General features: G+C 43.0%; 2 protein-coding genes across 2 annotated transcripts; one reads left to right on the top strand and one right to left on the bottom strand.

The window, feature by feature from the left end:
* Nucleotides 1–1,607: 1,607 nt before the first annotated feature.
* LOC109878421 (protein Wnt-1-like) lies at nt 1,608–8,062 on the bottom strand. Its single transcript, XM_020470652.2, has 4 exons — nt 7,962–8,062; nt 4,729–4,982; nt 4,254–4,519; nt 1,608–3,985 (listed from the first exon to the last, which is right to left on the bottom strand). Exons 1-4 carry the CDS (start codon nt 8,060–8,062, stop codon nt 3,494–3,496), a joined length of 1,113 nt encoding a protein of 370 aa, XP_020326241.1. The 3' UTR covers nt 1,608–3,493.
* A 3,958-nt stretch (nt 8,063–12,020) lies between these two features.
* Nucleotides 12,021–19,236, top strand: LOC109878420 (protein Wnt-10b-like). Its single transcript, XM_031793340.1, has 5 exons — nt 12,021–12,925; nt 15,859–16,015; nt 16,529–16,634; nt 16,889–17,352; nt 18,026–19,236. Exons 1-5 carry the CDS (start codon nt 12,021–12,023, stop codon nt 18,581–18,583), a joined length of 2,190 nt encoding a protein of 729 aa, XP_031649200.1. The 3' UTR covers nt 18,584–19,236.
* Nucleotides 19,237–22,523: the final 3,287 nt, after the last annotated feature.

The following is a 22,523-nucleotide window of genomic DNA, read 5'->3' as shown; positions in this document are numbered from 1 at the left end:
ATTTTAGTCTTTTTGGGGTTTACTGCCAGCGCCCAGGTCTGGCAGTACTGCTCTAGCAGGTCCAGGCTCATCTGCGAATAGGTCATCTGAGAAGAGTAGGCATTTAACCTCTCAATTGTGGAGACTAACACCAGGGGCTGCAGTTTTTTCTAGAATAGTGGCCAATTCGTTGATGTAAATATTGAAGAGTGCAGGGCTCAGAATGCAACCCTGGCGAAGGCCCCACCCCTGGTTAAATAATTCTGTTATTTTCTTGTCAATTTTAATGCTGCATGTATTGCCAGTATACATTGATTTAATTATGTCATATGTTTTACCCCCTACACCACTTTCAATAACTTTGTAGAACAGTCCTGTATGCCAAATAGAATCAAATGCTTTTTGGAAGTCGATAAAGCAAGTGTATATTTTGGTATTTTTTTGGTGGACATGTTTATCTATCAGGGTGTGTAGGGTGTAAATATGATCTGTCGTGCAATGTTTTGTTATAAATCTTTCTCTCTCTCGCTCTCTTTCTCTCCCTCCCTCTCTCTCTTTCTCTCTCTCGCTCTCTCTCTTTCTCTCTCTCGCTCTCTTATCTTTCTCTCTCGCTCTCTTTCTCTGGCTCTCTCTTTCTCTGGCTCTTTCTCTTTCTCTCTCTTGCTCTCTTTCTCTCTCTCTCTCTCTCTCTCTCTCTCTCTCTCTCTCTCTCTCTCTCTCTCTCTCTCTCTCTCTCTCTCTCTCTCTCTCTCTCCCTCTCTCTATCTGTCTCTCTCTCTCTCTCTCTGCCTTGGTTGTGTATGCTTTTTAACATTTTCCCTTGTATTTCTTAGCTTTCTCAATCAGTTATATTAGTGTAATAACTAGACCAAACTTTGACTGTCCCTTCAGTGACACTGTCTGTGTTCTCATGGCTGGACCTTTAGGCTGCGGGTCTGTGTTCTCATAGCTGGACCTTTAGCCTGCGGGTCTGTGTTCTCATGGCTGGACCTTTAGCCTGCGGGTCTGTGTTCTCATGGCTGGACCTTTAGGCTGCTGGTCTGTGTTTGCAGGCTGAGTGCAGCTGAGTGCCGCTCAGCCTGGCTGACCCTTGGTAGCTCCTAGCTGTGCTGCGGTGAGCTGGGTTAGGCTAAGGGGAACTAGCAGCGTGCCTTCCAAACTCCTGTGGTTGAGCAAAGGCCTGACTGCCAGGGGGTTCGGGGAGGGCGGGTGGAGGGTTTAGGGACGACTGCAGGCTTTCATTATTTCTTCTATTATTTCATTATTTTTTCCTGCTTTAAGTAAATGAAGCAAAAAAATGTGGTGCTGTTAAAATCCTATGTAATAGTTAAGCTATGTGGCCTGGTCTCTGGGAATCTGGATCCTTCTGTGGTGTGGAGTTTGGGAGTAGATAGGCATTGTTGCAGGGCTGTATGTTAGAGTGTGTGTGCCTGCTGCTGTGTTTTCTAAGTAATGGGATTCATACTGGGAAACACAAGGATGGGACCTTCATTTTCACATAGCTTCCCAAGCACAGAAATGATATGACCATCATATAACATCAACTAATGACATTAATGGAGCTAAGATACAGTATAATATCCTGCCAGTGACACACAGGGCAGTCGTGAGCTGATTTTCATGCCAACTTCATTGAAAATATAAACTTTATTGTTCTATTATACAATACAAAACAGGCTAAAGCTACATTTTTGAGGGAAAAAGATGTCAAATGCTTTGTTTTACTATTTTACTTCTCTCTCTATAACAGTATCAAACATTCACAGTAATAAATATGTTTGTATTTACATAAATGTTAATATTCAGTGCATGACAAACATGACAAACATTAGTGTTAAGAGAAAATGAGTACGGAAAAAAGAAGAATGCTCCGTCAGGGTTCTAACAAATTCTGTTTCCTGCCCTGCACAAAAATGTGTAAACTACATTTAAGGAAATAAACAGAATAACAGTTTAACAATTAAACATGACCTGACTTATGACTAATGATAGCATATTTTCTCTCCTTCCATCAATTGGCTTATGTATGACAGGTGCGCAAGTCATTCTTCCCTAAAATTGCGAGTAACTTCAGCATAAACATATATTTCTATATATATTATTTACAATGTTTTGATTCTCTGAGCTGATACTTTTCCCTTAGTAGTGACTGTATAGTCAAGTCTAGTTCACAGCTAGATGCAGCACCTATTGAATGGTAAAACCCTCTGTCTGTCCACTGTAAACTTGGAAGGGAAGATAATGGATTATCTTTACACACTTATCAAGTTTTCCACAGCAGGGCAATGTGTTTAGTCTCACAATTTTGCTCTGGTCATTGGCATTTTAGGAACAGGGTTGCCATATTACAGATCTCACTATTTGGCAGGTCACCCCAGTTTCTTGCAGCACCACTATCTATCTCCTACACATACATCTAGTTATTCTCTCCAATATTCAGTGTATTGATACTACAGTTAAACTATTCATACATATGATTCCCATAGTGAATTCCAGTTTGTTATAAAACTGTAGAATATTTTTGTGTTATCCTTGGATGCGGCTACAACGTCCAGTCCTTTAACGTCAGTAACCATGGTGCAGTAAATCACCCGCGGTAACTCCGGGTTGAGGTGTAGCGGATTCCAGAGCAATCTAAACAAAGAGGGCATGTGTGGTGAGTTAGAGAGGAAATCATAACGGCTTGGTCCACGTCCAGGACCAAAGTACATAGCAATTGGGGGAGAAGACAGCACATCCTGGGAGATGTACTTCACACAATTTTATGTGAGAAAAGTAGAACTGCAGCAAAAGAAAACAAAACAGTGATGTTTAAAATAACCACCCTCTTGTCACAGTTCTTCACCGGTTTATGAGAGCCCATGCTTGTGGTTCTCCCGCCACAGAGACATCTGTCTGACATTGTGTTCAGCAACCGTTACTCTCCTCCCTCCCCTCTCCACCTCTGCCATCACATCTCTCTGCCATGGAGGGGAGAGATGGAGAGGGGACAGAGACACTAGTTGTATCTTGTAAGATCAGAGTGGGTGAAAGACTCAAATCCCAGCATCTCTCTCAGACTAATTTTGGTTGTTTATCTCTAGCCAGAAATCTATTTCCTTTGTAACTACTTCCTTTAACTCAATCTGCCTCTGGTCTTCTTACTGGTGTTGGGAAGCCATAGTGAGGATTGGTTTCCATTCCATTCTACATGGTTGGATAGCTACAGCATTGAAATACCCAGTAAGCACACTAACATATTCTGTTACAGCAGGGCATCAGGAGCAAGCACACATACACAAACCCTCCTTCTACACCCTGTAATCATTGTTGTGCTTTTCTCTTTTCTTTCCTCACAAGACAAAACATTGATTAAGCTCTAGTACTCCCTGTATTCACTTTTCAACCCCCCCAATGAACCCTTTAAGGAGTTAGACCTTCCCTTCTCTACCACACCATTCCTCTATCTACACACCACCTGCCCAAAGAGCCTGTCCGTTTCCATCTCTGAGCCCCTGTCTTGGTTCTCTTGTGATCAGAGGCACTGGTGTAACGTCTGTGTGCTGGTGCAGTTGAGGCAGCTGACATGGCAGCACCAGTGGAACGTACAGTGACACCTCTCAGTGACCTTCTCAGTCTGAGTTTGGAACCCTCTACCACAACACAGCAGCTCACACCCGTCCAGCGCCGGAGAGGAGCTGTTACAGGTCCTCCCCGAGGTTCCGTGGGTACCCGTCTTGCCGTGGTAGGTGCAGAAGTTGGGTGACTTCTCAAAGTAGACCAGGTCTCTGGATGACGGGGGTTTGTGGGAGGGGTTCTCGGGTTCGAGATTGCTTGGATCGGCACGGTGAGAGGCGCGGTTGGAACCCTTGTTGGCATAGACGACCCGGGAAGCTCCGTCGAAGCGGTCCTTCAGGAAGTCCCCCACAGCGCGGAAGCTGGGTAGACGCATCCAGCAGGTACGGATGGTGCATGACCCTGACATGCCATGGCACTTACACTCCTGACGCATCTCTGATGACACTGTCTGGAGAGAGAAGGCAGAAAGGATTACAGATGAAGAAATGAAAATGTGGAGAAGGTGAGCAAAGAAAAGGTGGAAGAACATCAAGAGCAAATTAAACATGGAGGAAAGGGAAGAGGAAAGAAATCTTGGAAGAACGTGAAGAGAATAAACATGAAAGAAAATGGATGAAATTCAGAAAAATAGGTTGATAACGGATAATCACTAAAAAAGTAAGAGAGTGAACATACAGCATGAAGTGCTATCTGTGAATCAACAATGTCTCCTTCACCATTCTCCCTGCCTCGTTGTTGTGTAGGTTAATGAGGTATCGGAGATCCCTTCCTCTCTCACTGGAGTCCACAAACTCCCGACTGAACATCCGGCCAAAGTCCACGTTGTCGCTGCAGCCGCCCCAGTGCCAGTCAGGGCCCCCAGGCCCCCGGCGACGGTAGTCACAGGTGCACGACTCGATGGCACCCTCAGAGCAGGAGCGGGCCACCGCATGGGTCACTCCTGCACTTGTGATCGCAAACACAAACGCTGTCTCTCGGCAACCTGATACAACAACAGCAGAAATTATCTTCAGCGCTATAGAATATGGAGCATTTTTTTATTTTAAATGTCAAAATCTCAAGATATGTTAACATAGACTTTTCCCATCCCAAATGGCCTACTAGAGAATCCAAGATTCCATGACATTCTGTACCAAAACGGTCCACCTGTTGCCTTAGTGAGGAGGCCCAGAAGGACAACAGACAACTCACCACGGTTGACGATTTTGCCAAATATTGCCGGGCTGTGGGTGGTCGGGCAGTTCCAGCGGCGGTTTCTGAACTGCCACTTGCACTCCTTGATGGCGGTGTGCAGGCCGGCTGAGATGGCGTGGAGGATCCCAGGGTTCTGGCGGATGAGGCGACGCTGGCGACGGTTCAGCTGGCCCAAGCTGGGATCCAGTACCAACTGGACATTCTTAGAGTTGGTGAGGAGGTTTGCAGAGGAGGCCACGTTCACAATGCCCCTGGCAGAGACGAAGAGAAGAGACGGTGGAATCAGTTAGTCAGAGAGAGAAGATAGGGTGGAAGCAGTTAGTCAGAGAGAGAGAAGAGAGGGTGGAATCAGTTAGTCAGAGAGAGAAGAGAGGGTGGAATCAGTTAGTCAGAGAGAGAAGAGAGGGTGGAAGCAGTTAGTCAGAGAGAGAGAAGAGAGGGTGGAATCAGTTAGTCAGAGAGAGAGAAGAGAGGGTGGAATCAGTTAGTCAGAGAGAGAAGAGAGGGTGGAAGCAGTTAGTCAGAGAGAGAGAAGAGAGGGTGGAATCAGTTAGTCAGAGAGAGAGAAGAGAGGGTGGAATCAGTTAGTCAGAGAGACAAGAGAGAGTGGAAGCAGTTAGTCAGAGAGAGAAGAGAGGGTGGAATCAGTTAGTCAGAGAGAGAGAAGAGAGGGTGGAATCAGTTAGTCAGAGAGACAAGAGAGAGTGGAAGCAGTTAGTCAGAGAGAGAAGAGAGGGTGGAATCAGTTAGTCAGAGAGAGAAGAGAGGGTGGAATCAGTTAGTCAGAGAGAGAGAAGAGAGGGTGGAATCAGTTAGTCAGAGAGAGAAGAGAGGGTGGCATCAGTTAGTCAGAGAGAGAAGAGAGGGTGGAATCAGTTAGTCAGAGAGAGAGACGAGAGGGTGGAATCAGTTAGTCAGAGAGAGAGACGAGAGGGTGGAATCAGTTAGTCAGAGACAGAGACGAGAGGGTGGAATCAGTTAGTCAGAGAGAGAGACGAGAGGGTGGAATCAGTTAGTCAGAGAGCAAGAAGAGAGGGTGGAATCAGTTAGTCAGAGAGAGAGAAGAGAGGGTGGAATCAGTTAGTCAGAGAGAGAAGAGAGGTTGGAATCAGTTAGTCAGAGAGAGAGACGAGAGGGTGGAATCAGTTAGTCAGAGAGAGAGACGAGAGGGTGGAATCAGTTAGTCAGAGAGAGAGACGAGAGGGTGGAATCAGTTAGTCAGAGAGAGAGACGAGAGGGTGGAATCAGTTAGTCAGAGAGAGAAGAGATGGTGGAATCAGTTAGTCAGAGAGAGAGAAGAGAGGGTGGAATCAGTTAGTCAGAGAGAGAAGAGAGGTTGGAATCAGTTAGTCAGAGAGAGAGACGAGAGGGTGGAATCAGTTAGTCAGAGAGAGAAGAGAGGTTGGAATCAGTTAGTCAGAGAGAGAGAAGAGAGGGTGGAATCAGTTAGTCAGAGAGAGAGATTGACCTTTAAAACATGTATTGTATACAAAAAACAATGTATACATGTATACAAAAAACAATTTGGTTCAAATATATTTATTAATATAAGATTCTGATCATAATGGGTGATGGAAACATTTAATTGGAATTTGAGTATCAGCCACAAAAGTAATAACAAACAACTTGAATACAGTCTATTTTATCTGATGTGATTATGGCTGCCATTATTGGCCGCAGTATGACTGCCATATTGCATTGCCAGCCTACTATATTTATGGTTTCAGTTACTTAGCCTAATTGTTGTGTCTCCTGCAACCCCTTGGCAATCAGAAAGACACATCATTATTTAACTGACTGACCACACTCTTAGAAAAAAAGTTCTGGATAGATACAAAAAGGGTTATGTTGCATGCCTCTTATATGGCACCCCTAAAGGTTCTATACAGAACCTTTTTGTAGGGTTATTTGATCAGAACCCCAGGGGTTCTTCTTTACTGAACCAAAATTGGTTCCATATAGAACCTTGGGTTCAATATAGGGTTCTGTATGGAACCAATTTAGGTTCTATATAGAACCTTAAGGAGTGCCATATATGAAGCAAGCATAGAACCCTTTTTGGTTCTACCCAGAATATTGTGTTCTTAGAGTGCACGGGCCAGACAGTATAACGCGGTCGGTCCAGGACTTGGAACGTTATTATCCCATCTTCAGATAAATATTTCAATCCAATTTTCTTCTCTCTCGCTATGTATCTTCTTTCTTTATTTTCTTGTCTTATTGCAGTGATAATGATTGGTTTAGAAGTCAGACCCATGTAAAAAATAAATAAAAAGTATAGCTTACCCCAGTGACATTGCAAGGCTGCCATATTCCATAACGAATTATATTGCGGTCTGCGTTATCATTTTGATTATTCAGTTAAATATTATTCATGCAGCTGTTCTCTCTTAATGTCTTTGCAGTGACAGAATGCGTAGTATGCCATGGTCTATAAGCCTACTTAAAATTGGATTTATATTTGTCCACTTAAGCTAGTGTAAGGCACACTATTTCACATGTTGGTTTTATAGTTTATAACAAATGTATGCAGACATTGGCGAGGGAATGTATATTTATCCTATAGTTTATCCTATATAGAGTGGAATGTTGAGCATACTTGGAAAATACGAGCAGGACAATATATAGGACCCTGAATAGGACCTGGAATGGAACGGCTCTCTGCCATGAAATAAATCCATATTTAATTTATCCCACATTGGACAGAATTTTTTTGTCTCCCGTTCAAGCCACACTGTCAAAATTACAAGCGACAGAGAGAGGGAGAGGGGGAGGGGGGTAAATTGAATAAACATGGGCTGCAACCGTTCCCAAAAAAACGAAATCGTTATCATATTGAAAAATAATACTTCCTTTATATTAAATGATTTAATGGAGAAAGTAATTCCTTTCGATTGAAAACTGGCTAAATCGAGTTAGTTAACCTACTCGCTCTAAATTGGAAGGTGTTATCCTAAAACCCTCAAATCTTAATGGCTTGTGGTTAGTGCTTGGTTTTCTAGCAGAAATTAACAGAAATGATGAAGCTGGAGCCAACAATAACACATGATTATTTCGAGCATGGAACAGGCCTAACGTTTTAGTGTTGATTCAGTTGACTTGGAAGCAGAGCACTGCATATTCCAGGCAATACACCGCCACACCACGCATGGACTCCTTGAAATGAGCATTGTTCATTAGGAGGCGCATTTAATTGAATGAATACCTCACAGATTAACTTAAATACTTACCACCACCGGCCGCTGTTGTTGACTGCCCCCGTGCCTGAAAGCGAGGAAACCAGCAGGATGCACGCGGCTTTCATCCCCAGAAGCAGAGCGAGGATCCTCATTATGTCTTCAATTAGAATATGAAAACCGAGCAGGCAAATGTCAAAATTCCGCATCTGAATTCCAAGCACTTTGTATATCTGGTTCTAATTATGATAACAATTCTATTTTGAAGCACAAATAAATCTAGGCCTACTAGATATACATCTGTTTGCCTCCTGCTCCCCAACCATGACCCATAAATAAAACTCATCATAAGAATTGATCATGGAAATAAACCAATTATTTTTTAGAATAAATAATGAGATCTCGTATTACATAAGTCACTCTATTATAAAAGTGATCTATAGGCAACCGGGTTATTCATCTCTCTGATACCCTGTCATTCTCCCATGCAGGGTATCAACGAGCAGGTAATGTATCAACGTGTACTCACCACACCACATTCCAAAGAACGGGACTTTAGAGAGGAAAAAGCAACGAGGAGCCTTTCCTATAATAATGAATCTGGTGAGGAGACAGTCAGACGGAGGAGACAGGTTGCTAAATGAGTCCTTGTCTAGTGCAGCTGAAGTGTCTTTCCAGGCTCGGCTGCAGGATGCTGCGGCTGTTCTCTTCACGTTCTCTGTCTATCTCTGTAGTGATGCTCTGGACAGCAGCAGCACATTGAGCGCGTGGGACAGTCCGGAAGACTTGATCCCCTCCATGAGTGATAGGCAACACATTCTTTAATTATTGAGCGCTACAAGAGGAATCAAAAGGGATTTGCTGATCTCATGTCCCTTTTTTCTGCCCTCTTTTCAATAGGATTGGTAGGAGGGATAGTTAATTGCCTTCATAGGGCACAATGAATAAAGAAAACAAAAACGGACAGAAAGGAGGAGAAAGGAAAATAAAAAATAGCCAAGGCAATCCACCAGTGTAAATTACACATATTACTAACGGAATCTCACGGTAATCAAACAATCCACCAGTGTAAATTACACATATTACTAACGGAATCTCACGGTAATCAAACAATCCAACGATTCTTTAGAAATGATGGCTATTAATGCTTGTAGTATTTTCCCACAGGATCATGCTCTGTCTTCCACATCCAGTCTTCCTGAATTAAGTCAAAACACTGAGATGTGTGTGTCTGTGTGTGGAGATGTGCTGTGGCTGTGAGTGCGCACAGCCTGGTTTTCTCCTCCCATTTATGATGCATGCGCGAGGTTGGTCGGTGTTATACTGTACAGTACAGTTACAGCGGAATAAGAGCCATCTAAACAGCACTTTTTACCCGCTGGTTGGATTACTCCCTTAACCGCGTCTCCTCCTTCTTTATCAAACTCTAGAATAGTCTACATTCTCAAGATGTTTTCAGTGGCTTGCCACATTTCTCTGCCTTCTCCATCAGCCGATGTCATACACCGAGTGTACAAAACATGAAGTAAACCTGCTCTTTCCATGACATAGCTTTCACCTGGATTCACCTGGTCAGTCTATGATCCCTTATCGATGTCAATTGTTAAATCCACTAGAATCAGTGTAGATGAAGAGGAGGAGACTTGTTAAAGACGGGTTTTTAAGCCTTGAGACAATTGAGACATGGATTGTGTATGTGTGCCATTCATTATAAATTAATAAGACCAAAGTTGATTAATCAAGATGATTAATCAATTTGGGAATTTTTCTTAATTATTCACATTTGAAATTAATCTTTTTTTTTTGAATGATTTAGAAGGTTTCATAAATGTCACCCAAGAAGAAAAGCTAATTCCCAAAACATCTGGCTTGCAGACCGCCCTCGACGCATGTGGCTTGTAATCATCAGCCACATTGCGGCGTCTCCTCATCTACTACAGACTGGGTGGAATATGAGCAAATATGCCCCATAGGCCCATAGACAGACAGTTAATTGAAATCAGGCTACATGGTGTCCTTATACTGTCCTATCTGTTTCTGTATATGGTTGGAGTTCAATTTCTTGTTTAGGTATCTAGGATCAGCCACAAGAAATTATGACATTTGATAATTCTCTCCCAGCTAGCACATAACATTCTGAGAACCATATGTTTCTTAGAGAGCTTGGTAGGAGCATGGTTGTCCTATGGTTATTTTGCATAAGACCTGCCCACAACTTTCTCGGGAATGGTAAAAGATAGTTGCTTGTCTTTGGAACATTCTCAGCACAAGGCATTGTACATGACAAAAAAACAAAAACATTATTTTGTTCTTAATTCATGACTTTAACAGAACGTTTCCTAAAAGTTCAAACATGGTTACATTTAGTTAGCATTTTGGTAATGTTCTAGGAACGTTCTACAACTGGTTTGACATTGGGAATGTTCTCAAATTGTTCCAAGAACGTTAAAAAACAATGTTCTTCTGTGGGAATTGCCGTTCTTCAACATAACGTTTCCTCATGGTTCTACTTAAAGTTATGTTCTCAAGTTGTTTTTGAGAACTTTAAGGAAACTTTCCATTAAAAGCAGAAGAAAAAGTGAATAATGTTCAGAGAGTTCGAAGAATGTTATTTAAAAACATACATTTCATTCTCAGAACGTGAAGAAAACTTTCCATAAAAAACAGCAAAAACTTTAGTAACATTCAGAGAAGGTTCTAAGAATTGTATTTCAAAACATCTCAGCATCAACAACACTCTCTCCTCTATCTTGTTAAGTGTGTTCAGGTGTGATGTCTGCACCCACTAATTGGCCACACCTGATCTTAATGAGTCCTTGTTCCCTTTGAAATGGGTCCTGTTTGTAACAAGGTCTCACAGTCTCACTGCAGAATTAGACATGCATCCACGTTCACCAAAAGTCATATTTCTAAGTGTTTTTGTTGCTCCTGCTGCTCTGTATCATTCCATTTATCCACAGTCAAATTTAGAAGTTAAGAGTTAAGTTTAGGCACTCATTCCAAATGGTTACAGTAAGGGTTAAGGTTTGGGCTCAGGTTAAAACCAATCATTTAAAAACAGTGTCCACGACTGGGATCGAACACGCAACCTTCTGATCCAGAGATGGGATTATGCCCACCCACCCTAGCAAAAGCCAAGCCTACTTGATGGTAATAGTGTTCATTGTTGCCCCTAATGGCCGGTTTTGAAGTAATCTCCCAACGTCCTCAGGACATGGATAGATGTCCAATTTCTACATCAATCTTGAACTACCTGGCTTCTGTTTGAATAGACTAAATTCAACAGTTTTGTATGCGTAATAAAACACGGCATGCTAGCTCCATCCTGGTGGCGCAGGAGACTAATTAGCAAACAGAAGATTATAGGTTTGAATCTTTTTCTTTCACCTTTATTTAACCAGGTCAGTTGAGAACAGTTTCTCATTTACAACTGCGACCTGGCCAAGATAAAGCAAAGCAGTGCGACACAAACAATCTGAATCTAATGCCGTGTCACAATAAAAGATGCATGTGTTTGCATGATTAATGGCTGAGGAAATTCATTTCCATGTGTCCTATCTGTGCTTGCAGTTCAAAAAAGTTAACCCAAAATAAGCTAATAGTGTTATTAAATCTAATCAACAACAAAAATGGCATTAGATTCGCAAACAACAGGTGAACAGTGAAATGCTTACTTACGGGCCCTTCCCAACAATGCAGAGAGAAAGAAAATAGAGAAATAATAGAAAAGTAAAACACGTAATAATACAAGTAAGAACAAATACACAATGAGTAATGGTAACTGGCTATAGACACAGGGTACCAGTACTGAGTGGATGTGCAGGGGTACGAGGTAATTGACATAGATGTACATCTAACTAGGAATAAAGTGACAGATAGTCAACAGTAGCAGCAGTGTATGTGATGAGTCAAAACTAACAGTCTTATGGCTTGGGGTTAGAAGCTGTTCAGAGTCTTGTTGGTTCCAGACTTGGTGCATCGGTACCACTTGCCGTGCTGTAGCAGAGAGAACAGTCTATTACTTGGGTGGCTGGAGTCCTTCCTCTGACACCGCCTGGTATAGAGGTGCTGGATGGCAGTGAGCACAGCCCCAGTGATATATATACTGGGCCTATGCACTACCCTCTGACACCGCCTGGTATAGAGGTGCTGGATGGCAGTGAGCACAGCCCCAGTGTTATATATACTGGACCTATGCACTACCCTCTGACACCGCCTGGTATAGAGGTGCTGGATGGCAGTGAGCACAGCCCCAGTGATATATATACTGGGCCTATGCACTACCCTCTGACACCGCCTGGTATAGAGGTGCTGGATGGCAGTGAGCACAGCCCCAGTGATATATATACTGGACCTATGCACTACCCTCTGACACCGCCTGGTATAGAGGTGCTGGATGGCAGTGAGCACAGCCCCAGTGATATATATACTGGGGCTATGCACTACCCTCTGACACCGCCTGGTATAGAGGTGCTGGATGGCAGTGAGCACAGCCCCAGTGATATATATACTGGGCCTATGCACTACCCTCTGACACCGCCTGGTATAGAGGTGCTGGATGGCAGTGAGCACAGCCCCAGTGATATATATACTGGACCTATGCACTACCCTCTGACACCGCCTGGTATAGAGGCGCTGGATGGCAGTGAGCACAGCCCCAGTGATATATATACTGGACCTATGCACTACCCTCTGACACCGCCTGGTATAGAGGTGCTGGATGGCAGTGAGCACAGCCCCAGTGATATATATACTGGACCTATGCACTACCCTCTGACACCGCCTGTTATAGAGGTGCTGGATGGCAGTGAGCACAGCCCCAGTGATATATATACTGGACCTATGCACTACCCTCTGACACCGCCTGGTATAGAGGTGCTGGATGGCAGTGAGCACAGCCCCAGTGATATATATACTGGACCTATGCACTACCCTCTGACACTGCCTGGTATAGAGGTGCTGGATGGCAGTGAGCACAGCCCCAGTGATATATATACTGGACCTATGCACTACCCTCTGTAGCGCCTTGTGTAAAAGTCTTATTGAAACATTCAGTGAAAGTTTTAAGGAAGTTCTTTAAAAACTTCCAAATAACCTACACTTTCTGTTCTCATATCATTAATACCCCCCCCCCCCCCCCTCCCCCCAGGAAAACTTTCAAGGTACCAGAGTAAAACGTTCTCAGAATCTCCCTGCAACCTAAAAATATACGTTCCCAGAATAGGCAAAAGCTACACTTCTGTTCTCAGAACATTTAAAAAAACATTCAGTTTTATCGGTCAGGAAACATATGACTTTGTTCCCACAACCAATGTGAAACCAAAAACACATGTTCCCACAACTTCCAAAGAACCAAACGTGCCTAACCTCTCTCTCCCCCTCATGGTTTAATGACATGATAGCAGGAGGAAGGGTTCTTTTGTCGAGAGGATTTAATGAGAGGTATCCTACGTCATTTATACTGCTGCTTCTTAAAGTTGCTGCTCAAACAGGCTTCCCGGGGCGCTCATGCGACACCGAGCAGATTAGAGCCCCGCAATCCGGATAAAGCGACGCCCTTTATGCACAAATCAACTTCAAATCACATTTTAAGCCAATTAGATATACATGACAAGCTAGAATGCTAATGCACTTTTCATTGCCGGACTTTAGGGAATAGAAGGAGATTAAATGAAGAATTGGTGTCACTATGTGAACCGGCGGCGGTTAAGGGGGGTTTTAACTACATTTTATGAAACTACATCACACAATGTTATGTTCTAATATCTAGTTATTTGGAATGGTGAACAAGGATGAAATGGAACTCCATAGTTTATCTGGGTGCACCTGTTGATTAAATTATAATTGTATTATGCCAAGTAACTGATTATGCGCCTGATATATAAAGCCTATTTTACTTCATTTGAATCAACCTGAGGGATATCCCATGGTGCAGTACATATCAAACACCCTAAACCAGCTGGGTGGAAAACCTTTATCAGAGGCCACAGCATCTCATCTGGTGCGTTTGTCATTTCTTGGGAAGCTATAGTCTCCAAAGGCTAAAAGACAGACAAGAGGATGGGTGTTATTTTGGCACAGACATGTTATAGGCAACTTGCCAAACGTAAAAAGACAGAGAGAAGACATTTTTGGTTTTGTGCGACACTTTCCTCTAGGAAAAATTATGAAGCGTGAAAATATCCGTTTATCAAACAAGTCGAAAACTGATGAAGTTGGACAATAAACAATAACTTATTTGAACTTTAAGTCAATTGAATTCAAACTTTGATGACTTGTTTGCAAATTACATTAAACATAGCCTCTCCCTACTGTATGAAGATGGTTTTATTTCATTCGCTGAAAAAAATATATCAAACTGTTATGGAATGATGAAGTTGTTTCAAACACAATAATAAAGAACAGACGAGCTGATTGAGGTGGGAGGAAGGGAGAAGGAAGAGGGGTAACAGATGACTGTTTACCCAAGTATCATTGGAGCGCCGCGAAGAGAGCCGTGCGCCTGCCTGCTGCTGCCTCTATAGCTCCCTGTCGTACAGTGGAACCAGCAGCAACCAACCAATCCCCTCCCCCCAACACTATAGTCATTTATTTCCTAGACATATCTGGACTGATTTCTCTCTTGGGTTTCATCTGAATACATTTTCGTTTTCTTTCAGTTGTATCCAACAAAATAGTAAACATCCATATCAGTGATGTTACATATAAATGTGTTTTCTATTATTATATGGTAGTACAATGTCTCACTCACAGATGGTGATGCTGGTGAGGAAAATGGTACCTGCGCGAAAAATCTTTGGATATGTTGTGACACTTATTGGCTGTCGGTCAAATTCACATAATGGTTTGTCAACTATTGATGCTTTTCTCAGAAGCTCAATACCTCGAAAACAACCGCCTGTAGCGACATCTCCCCTCCCTTATTTTCTCTCCTCCTCCCCTTCACGTTCGCCCCAAACTATTCTGCTCTCTTTCTTCATTCCTCGTTTTGTTGGAGGCACATCGCTAATCCACTCCACTCTTGTCCAATTTTTCTTTTAATCGATTTTCACACCAGTGTTTTAATGTCACGTCGGGAAAGACGCTTACCAAAATGGAGATATCACATAAATTCAGTTGGGACCTTGTCCTGATTTTGGCAGCGGCACTTACGTCACCTGCAATCACGTAAGTAGCCCGAGAGAGTGATGAGAAGTTGATAAAGTGGAGATGATGTTCAATGAGCATTCCGGGGATGAGAAATAATTCAAACGAAAAGTTAAGTCGGAGGAAGATTTTGTTAAGTTACTGATATTTCCTTGAGGTTGATCTAATATTCTATTTTAGTTAAATAACTTGTTGGTGCACATGTTACAATGCCTTGATGTCTGCGTTCAACTCTGTCTCACTAACATGCCTATTGCTGCCTGCTGTTACCGCTGACATCCCGATTTTCTAAATGTTTCTTTGTTTGTGACATGTAATGACACACACACACACACACACACACACACACACACACACACACACACACACACACACACACACACACACACACACACACACACACACACACACTCTAATCAGAACCAACAGTTGGGGGACTGAATGATTAAGGACATGCAAAACAGAGATGGTTTAGTAACAATGCCATCCAGGTTTCTACGGCACACTTTTTTTTTTACAATACTGTGCTTCACTGGAACTTGTGTAATTAAAATGTAAGTAGTGAATATAGATACAGTAGGATGGTAATCCCAGAGATAAGAATCAACATTCTATTTCCTTGAAAATACATATTTTCCCAGAATTTAGTGTTAAGCTGTGTCAGCAAATACCTTTCTGTGAATGTTCATTTCATTACATGACACTTTCATTGTTATACGGAGGGTCGGAGCAGGCACTTCGCGGATAGATATTGCTCTAGAGTTGGTGATGACCTTGTACTACCTCCACTGTATCCTCACCTCAGGGTGCTGTGTAATGACATCCTGGGTCTGAAGGTGGCAGGAGATCCAGTGCTGACCCCTACCTCTGTCTGCCTGCGGCTGGCGGGCCTGAGCAAGCGTCAGATGCGTCTGTGTGTTCGGAGCCCCGACGTGACGGCTTCAGCCCTGCAGGGCATGCAGGTCATAGATAGATATATATAATACAATGAATTGTTTTATACAATATTTGACTATATTTTATCAGGGTCTGGAATGAAGATTCAATGACCGAGATGGCCATCATTTTAGTCATGTTGCCAAACCGGGTTATCTGTATTGTGTCCCACCTACAACCCGCCAACCCCTCTTTTACTGCAACTCTCTGTTCATCATATATGCATAGTCACTTTAATCATATCTACATGTACATACCACCTCAATCAGCCTGACTAACCAGTGTCTGTATGTAGCCTCGCTACTTTTATAGCCTCGCTACTGTATATAGCCTGTCTTTTTACTGTTGTTTTATTTCTTTACCTACCTATTGTTCACCTAATACCTTTTTTTGCACTATTGGTTAGAGCCTGTAAGTAAGCATTTCACTGTAAGGTCTACTACACCTGTTGTATTCAGCGCACGTGACAAATAAACTTTGATTTGATTTGAAAATGCCAATGTCCATTCTGGTGGTGTATTTATTTGTGTGCATCCCAGGTGGCCATCCACGAGTGCCAGCACCAGCTCAGAGATCAACGGTGGAACTGTTCAGCCCTGGAGAGCCTCAACAAGCTGCCCCACCAGAGCGCAATCCTCAACAGGGGTGAGAGAGACACAGGGGCAGAGAAAGATGGAGGGTGGACATGCAGACAGGATATTTTCCATGTGAAGGAAGACTTTTAGGCCCTATAGGTGGGGATAGTGGACAAAAAAAGGATACTGACATAAAAGCATTTCTTCGCATGTTTTCCTTTATAGAATGAAAATAATGAAAGGATATGAAGCTTTCCTGTATCTAGATTATACCCAGTATGATGACATCAGGACTCTGATGTGTCTCTCTCCGCTCTCCCACAGGCTTCAGGGAGACTGCCTTCTCTCTGTCCCTGTTGGCAGCGGGTGTGGCACACTCCGTGGCTTCTGCCTGCAGCTTGGGCAAGCTCCGTGACTGCGGCTGCGAGGCCAAGCGTCGCCTGGACGATGACAAGATCCGTCTCAAACTCACCCAACTGCAGCTGCAGACCCTACAGAGAGGCGGGGCCAAAGCGGGCCTGGGAGGGGACGGGGGAGGAGGCCCCCCCGCCCCCCAGGATTTCAGAGATGTGCCAGCCAGCCAGCGTTCTGGTTCTACCCACCCCACCTCCCTCCTCAATCCCCTGCCAGAGGACTTCAGCCCCCAGCAGGAAACCTGGGAGTGGGGGGGCTGTAGCCATGACACCCGCTTCGGTGAGAGATTCTCCAGGGATTGGTTGGACTCCCGGGGGACTCCAAGGGATATCCACGCCCGCATGAGGATCCACAACAATAGGGTGGGCCGACAGGTGAGCAGAGACTCTGACAGATAGGATTCATCTTGTGTATTTTTATCAAGATGATAACTACAGATAGGATTCAGGCTCTCATTTGGTGAAGGTTTCGCAATGGAATTCATCAAGTTTTCTAACATTTATGGAATTTAATATTTAATTTAATTAATTAGTTATAAACGTTTATTACAGATTCATAAACAATCAATAAAATATTTATAAAACACGTATAAACCATTTTAAAGCTGCAATATGTAACTTTTTAGGTGACCTGACCAAATTCACATAGAAATGTGTGTTATAGAGCTTTTATTTTAATTGAAAGTGAGTCTAAGAATTGTATGTCTGTTCTTTGTCTGCTATTTCTATGCTTCCCGTTCTTCAGTTAGATTTTTTTCATCTTTTACTTTCAGTTTTGTACACCAGCTTCAAAAAGCGTAAAAAACAATGTTTTTGGTTATGGAAAATATATTTCACAGCAGTTTAGATGGTACTATGCCATTCTTGCTTGTTTTGTCACAGAACCTGAAATTAGGCAAACTATTAGAATTTTAGCAACCAGGAAATGGCGGAGCGATTTCTGCATAGTGTATCTTTAAATACGTTTATAATTGTTAGCCTAGTACATTGCAATCAAAAGCCTTCTACACTTCTATGGATAGTGACATGATTGTTTCCCCCTGCACAGCTTGTGACTGACAATATGAAGCGGAGGTGTAAGTGCCACGGCACGTCAGGCAGCTGCCAGTTCAAGACCTGCTGGTACGTGTCTCCTGAGTTCAGGCTGCTGGGTTCTCTGCTGAGGGATAAGTTCCTCACCGCCATCTTCATCAACTCCCAGAACAAGAACAGCGGGGTGTTCAACCCCCGGGTCGCAGCTGGCAATGGAGCCTTGAATGGGGTTAGGAACGGGGCCGGAGTAGGATCCAGATCTGGGTCTAGGGGCGTGGGTAGCCCAAACAATGTGGGTCGGCGGAGGCCGAGTGTGTCACGGGAGCTGGTCTACTTTGAGAAGTCTCCAGACTTCTGTGAGCGGGAGCCGTCCCTGGACTCCTTGGGCACCCAGGGACGGATCTGCAACAAGACCAGCCACAGCATGGACAGCTGCGGGTCCCTGTGCTGCGGGAGAGGGCACAATATCCTGAAGCAGACACGTAGTGAGAGGTGCCACTGCCGCTTCCACTGGTGCTGCTACGTGCTCTGTGAGGAGTGTCGAGTCACTGAGTGGGTCAACGTCTGTAAGTAGACCAGTAGCCTCCTGTACACACAAACCCACACAACTAAACCTTTCATTTGGTATATGGGTAGACGAGGCCCATCCAGGACTCTTACTTACTTAATCATCTTAATGCTTTGGGATACATGGGGCCACCACAAGAGAGAAAGAGTGCTACTATTTCAATGCAGCACTAGCAGCCATCTTGGTAAGGGTTCCTGGTCAGACCACAGTCTTTGATGTTCTTCTCAACTGTCCTCCATGTTTCTCCTGGACATTTTCAGGACACAGGATGGCAAAATCTAAATCCACCCTTTAACTCTGTCCAATGTACACACATCCACCCAACCAAACCTTTCATTTCAGTGTTTGTGTTTCTCTTTGCGTCTGTTAAGTCTCCCACAGAATCGGTTTACCCCCCACTTCTTCTTCTTCTCCTCTTTTTTTTCTTCTTTCCGTCATCTGGGATCTATTTTCCCTTTGTTGCCTGTTGTTATTCTCAAAATGCCAAGTCAAAGATTGAGGAAGAGGTGACTCATGTCATTTGTCTTTCTTTCCTCTGCCTGTTTGGATGCAGCCCTTTCAGCCATGATAATCAGAATGCCCTGGACCCCATCTGCTGTTCTGTTCTGCGCTCCCCTGGTCTCTGTTCAGAAACAAAGAACACTCAAACAGCAGTAAGGCATTATTATTTCAACTAACTAATGCCTAGGCTACTATTACAGTGTACAGTTTTTGTGTATATGAAAAATGTATATTATTTTGGTGTGTGAATTTATTTAGACTCCGTTGCTTGGCATCTGCTGTGTGGCACCAGTTTATGAGAGGAACATATGAGACCCAATGACTGAGTGTTTCTCTGCTCAGGATGGTGAAATTGAGCTGAAGTCGTAATAGTCAACAAAGCCTGAACACAACAGTGGGATGCTGGAAAACAGATAAGTCATGTCACGAGTTCTGATATGGAATGTGGGAATAAACTCCAGAGGACGATTATACTCATTGAATATTTTGCACCTGCACCTCAAGACTAATCGGTTTAAATTCTTTCATTCCGATTCTTCATTGCATGAACCAGGAGGAACTAAGGAAACAGAACTAAAGAGAACCAGGCATGATGGTTCCTCAACATGTTTCTACTACCAACGGAATCAGAACCAGAGAGAACCAGGCATGATGGTTCCTCAACGTGTTTCTACTACCAACGGAAACAGAACTAAAGAGAACCAGGCATGATGGTTCCTCAACGTGTTTCTACTACCAACGGAATCAGAACCAGAGAGAACCAGGCATGATGGTTCCTCAACGTGTTTCTACTACCAACGGAAACAGAACTAAAGAGAACCAGGCATGATGGTTCCTCAACGTGTTTCTACTACCAACGGAATCAGAACCAAAGAGAACCAGGCGTGATGGTTCCTCAACGTGTTTCTACTACCAACGGAATCAGAACCAGAGAGAACCAGGCATGATGGTTCCTCAACGTGTTTCTACTACCAATGGAATCAGAACCAGAGAGAACCAGGCATGATGGTTCCTCAACGTGTTTCTACTACCAACAGAATCAGAACCACAAGTCATCTAGCTAGTGGGGACAGTTTTTTTCTGTCTATGGATTTTCTTGGAGAAGGAAACTCATGTCTGGCTCTTGGTTGAGGGATGTTTTCGACCTCTCGCCATACTGAACTACAGGTCATTTAGGGAATACTGCACCTAGAACTGTACCACTCATAACCAGGAAATGACCACACACACTGTATTATTGCTGTTTGTTTTGTGATTATGTTTTATTTAGTGAATCAATATAATTATTATGTCTCAAATATGCCTCTACTTATTGTTGCCGGACGGAAATTGTCTCATTCCATTGTGAGAACAGCGGTGATTATAGGTCTCTGCATTTCTGATAAGTTTCAATGCTATGAAATGTGTGGGAAGTAGTATATGAGTGCCCACTTCGAGAGAAAGGTAGAGAATTGGCACACATGGATTGAGTATATCAAACCCAGGCAAGGCATGCTCCATTCCCATGACCTGGATTAGGGAGCTGATGGTGAGGTGGGGTGTGGGAGGGTTGGAGGTTTTGGGCATAACCCACTTGGAACAACTGGTTGAATTAACATTGTTTCAACGTAATTTGTCAATATATTGTGATGTGGAATCTATGTGGAAAAAACATTTGATTTGAAAAAAGTAAAAAATATTTTTTTTCTATTAAATAGGCACATTCTCCTCCTCTCCCCCGCAACTCTTCCCCACAACTCTTCCCCAGGTCCTTAGTGTACAAGAGAAAGTAGTGCACTATGTTTTCTGCCAATATGCCTGGTAAAATAATGGTTAATAAACGACTCTGAGGTGGGCCCTATAAAATGTGTGCTTTTCCCCCCAAAATGATCTTTTATGTTTTTGCCCAAATTATGTTCTCGCAGTTTTATTTTATCCTCTTTTTAGATTTTCTGTCTCTTTTTTTTTTCACTCTCAAAATTACAATTGTTTATAGAGAAACAACACAGTTGGATGTTCTGAGCCCATGTCAATGCTTAAATCACATAAGAAGATAATTTTTTAGGTCTGGAAGAAAATTAACACTTTTTTAAATGTAATTTTTTTGTGTAATTCCCCTTTAATTGCGCACCTGGCCATTTAATTCCGCACATCAATGACCACATTTTGAGGTTACTGTAACTATACGTTTCTTCTTATGTAATCATATAAAGCATGCATGTTCACAAGAAAGTAAGTACACATACTATATACGGGGTCAGTTCCAGTAGCACATTTACAATGTGCAGGGATACTGGAGTGATGAAGGTACATACACTGCTGTTGAAAAGTTTGGGTTCACTTAGAAATGTTCTTGTTTTTGAAAGAAAAGCATTTTTTTTTGTCCATTAAAATAACATCAAATTGATCAGAAATACAGTGTAGACATTGTTAATGTTGTAAATGTCTATTGTAGCTGGAAACAGCAGATTTTTTATGGAATATCTACATAGGCGTACAGAGGCCCGTTATCACCAACCATCACTCCTGTGTTCCAATGGCACGTTGTGTTAGCTAATCCAAGTTTATCATTTTTAAAGGTTAATTGATCATTAGAAAACCCTTTTACAAGTATGTTAGCACAGCTGAAAACTGTTGTGCTGATTAGACTAGTTTTAGTATCTGGAGCATCAGCATTTGAGGGTTCGATTACAGGCTCAAAATGTCCAGAAACAAAGACGTTTCCTCTGAAACTCGTCAGTCTATTCTTGTTCTGAGAAATGAAGGCTATTCCATGTGAGAAATTGCCAAGAAACTGAAGATCTCGTACAACGCTGTGTACTACTCCCTTCACAGAACAGCATAAACTGTCTCTAACCAGAATAGACAGAGGAGTGGAAGCCCCTGGTGCACAACTGAGCAAGAGGACAAGTATCTTAGAGAGTCTAGTTTGAGAAACAGACGCCTCACACATCCTCAACTGGCAGCTTCATTAAATAGTACCCGCAAAACACCAGTCTCAACATCAACAGTGAAAACGCGACTCCGAGATGCTGGTCTTCTAGATAGAGTTGCAAAGAAAAAGCCATGTCTAAGACTGGCCAATAAAAATAAAAGACTAAGATGGGCAAAAGAACACTGGACAGAGGAACTCTGCCTAGAAGGTCAGCATCCTGGAGTCGCCTCTTCACTTCTGACGTTGAGATTGGTGTTTTGCTGGTACTATTTAATGAAGCAGCCAGTTGAGGACTTGTGAGGTGTCTGACTGACCATCGGGTTCTTGGTCCCCTCCCTGACCAAGGACCTTCTCCCCCGATTGCTCAGTTTGGCCGGGCAGCCAGCTTTAGGAAGAGTCTTGGTGGTTCCAAACTTTTCCATTTAAGAATGATGGAGGCCACTGTGTTCTTGGGGACCTTCAATGCTGCAGACATTTTTGGTATCCTTCCCCAGATCTGTGCCTCGACACAATCCTGTCTTGGAGCTCTTT

This window comes from Oncorhynchus kisutch, linkage group LG17 (assembly GCF_002021735.2).
Source record: "Oncorhynchus kisutch isolate 150728-3 linkage group LG17, Okis_V2, whole genome shotgun sequence".
Classification (NCBI taxonomy): Eukaryota; Metazoa; Chordata; class Actinopteri; order Salmoniformes; family Salmonidae; genus Oncorhynchus; species Oncorhynchus kisutch.
Note: the sequence above shows the minus strand (reverse complement) of the source record. Positions and strands in the feature narration are given on the sequence as shown.

Bases quoted from the DNA above. Each gene is read 5' to 3' on its own strand.
- LOC109878420 (XM_031793340.1), top strand. From the start codon at position 12,021: ATGCACTACCCTCTGACACCGCCTGGTATAGAGGTGCTGGATGGCAGT. The intron at 12,926-15,858 runs GTAGCGCCTTGT...TCCTCACCTCAG, and splicing joins GGACCTATGCACTACCCTCT to GGTGCTGTGTAATGACATCC. The intron at 17,353-18,025 runs GTGAGCAGAGAC...CCCCCTGCACAG, and splicing joins ACAATAGGGTGGGCCGACAG to CTTGTGACTGACAATATGAA.
- LOC109878421 (XM_020470652.2), bottom strand. From the start codon at position 8,062: ATGAGGATCCTCGCTCTGCTTCTGGGGATGAAAGCCGCGTGCATCCTG. The intron at 4,983-7,961 runs GTAAGTATTTAA...CGTCTCTGCCAG, and splicing joins AACAACAGCGGCCGGTGGTG to GGGCATTGTGAACGTGGCCT. The intron at 4,520-4,728 runs GTGAGTTGTCTG...TTGTTGTATCAG, and splicing joins TGGCAAAATCGTCAACCGTG to GTTGCCGAGAGACAGCGTTT.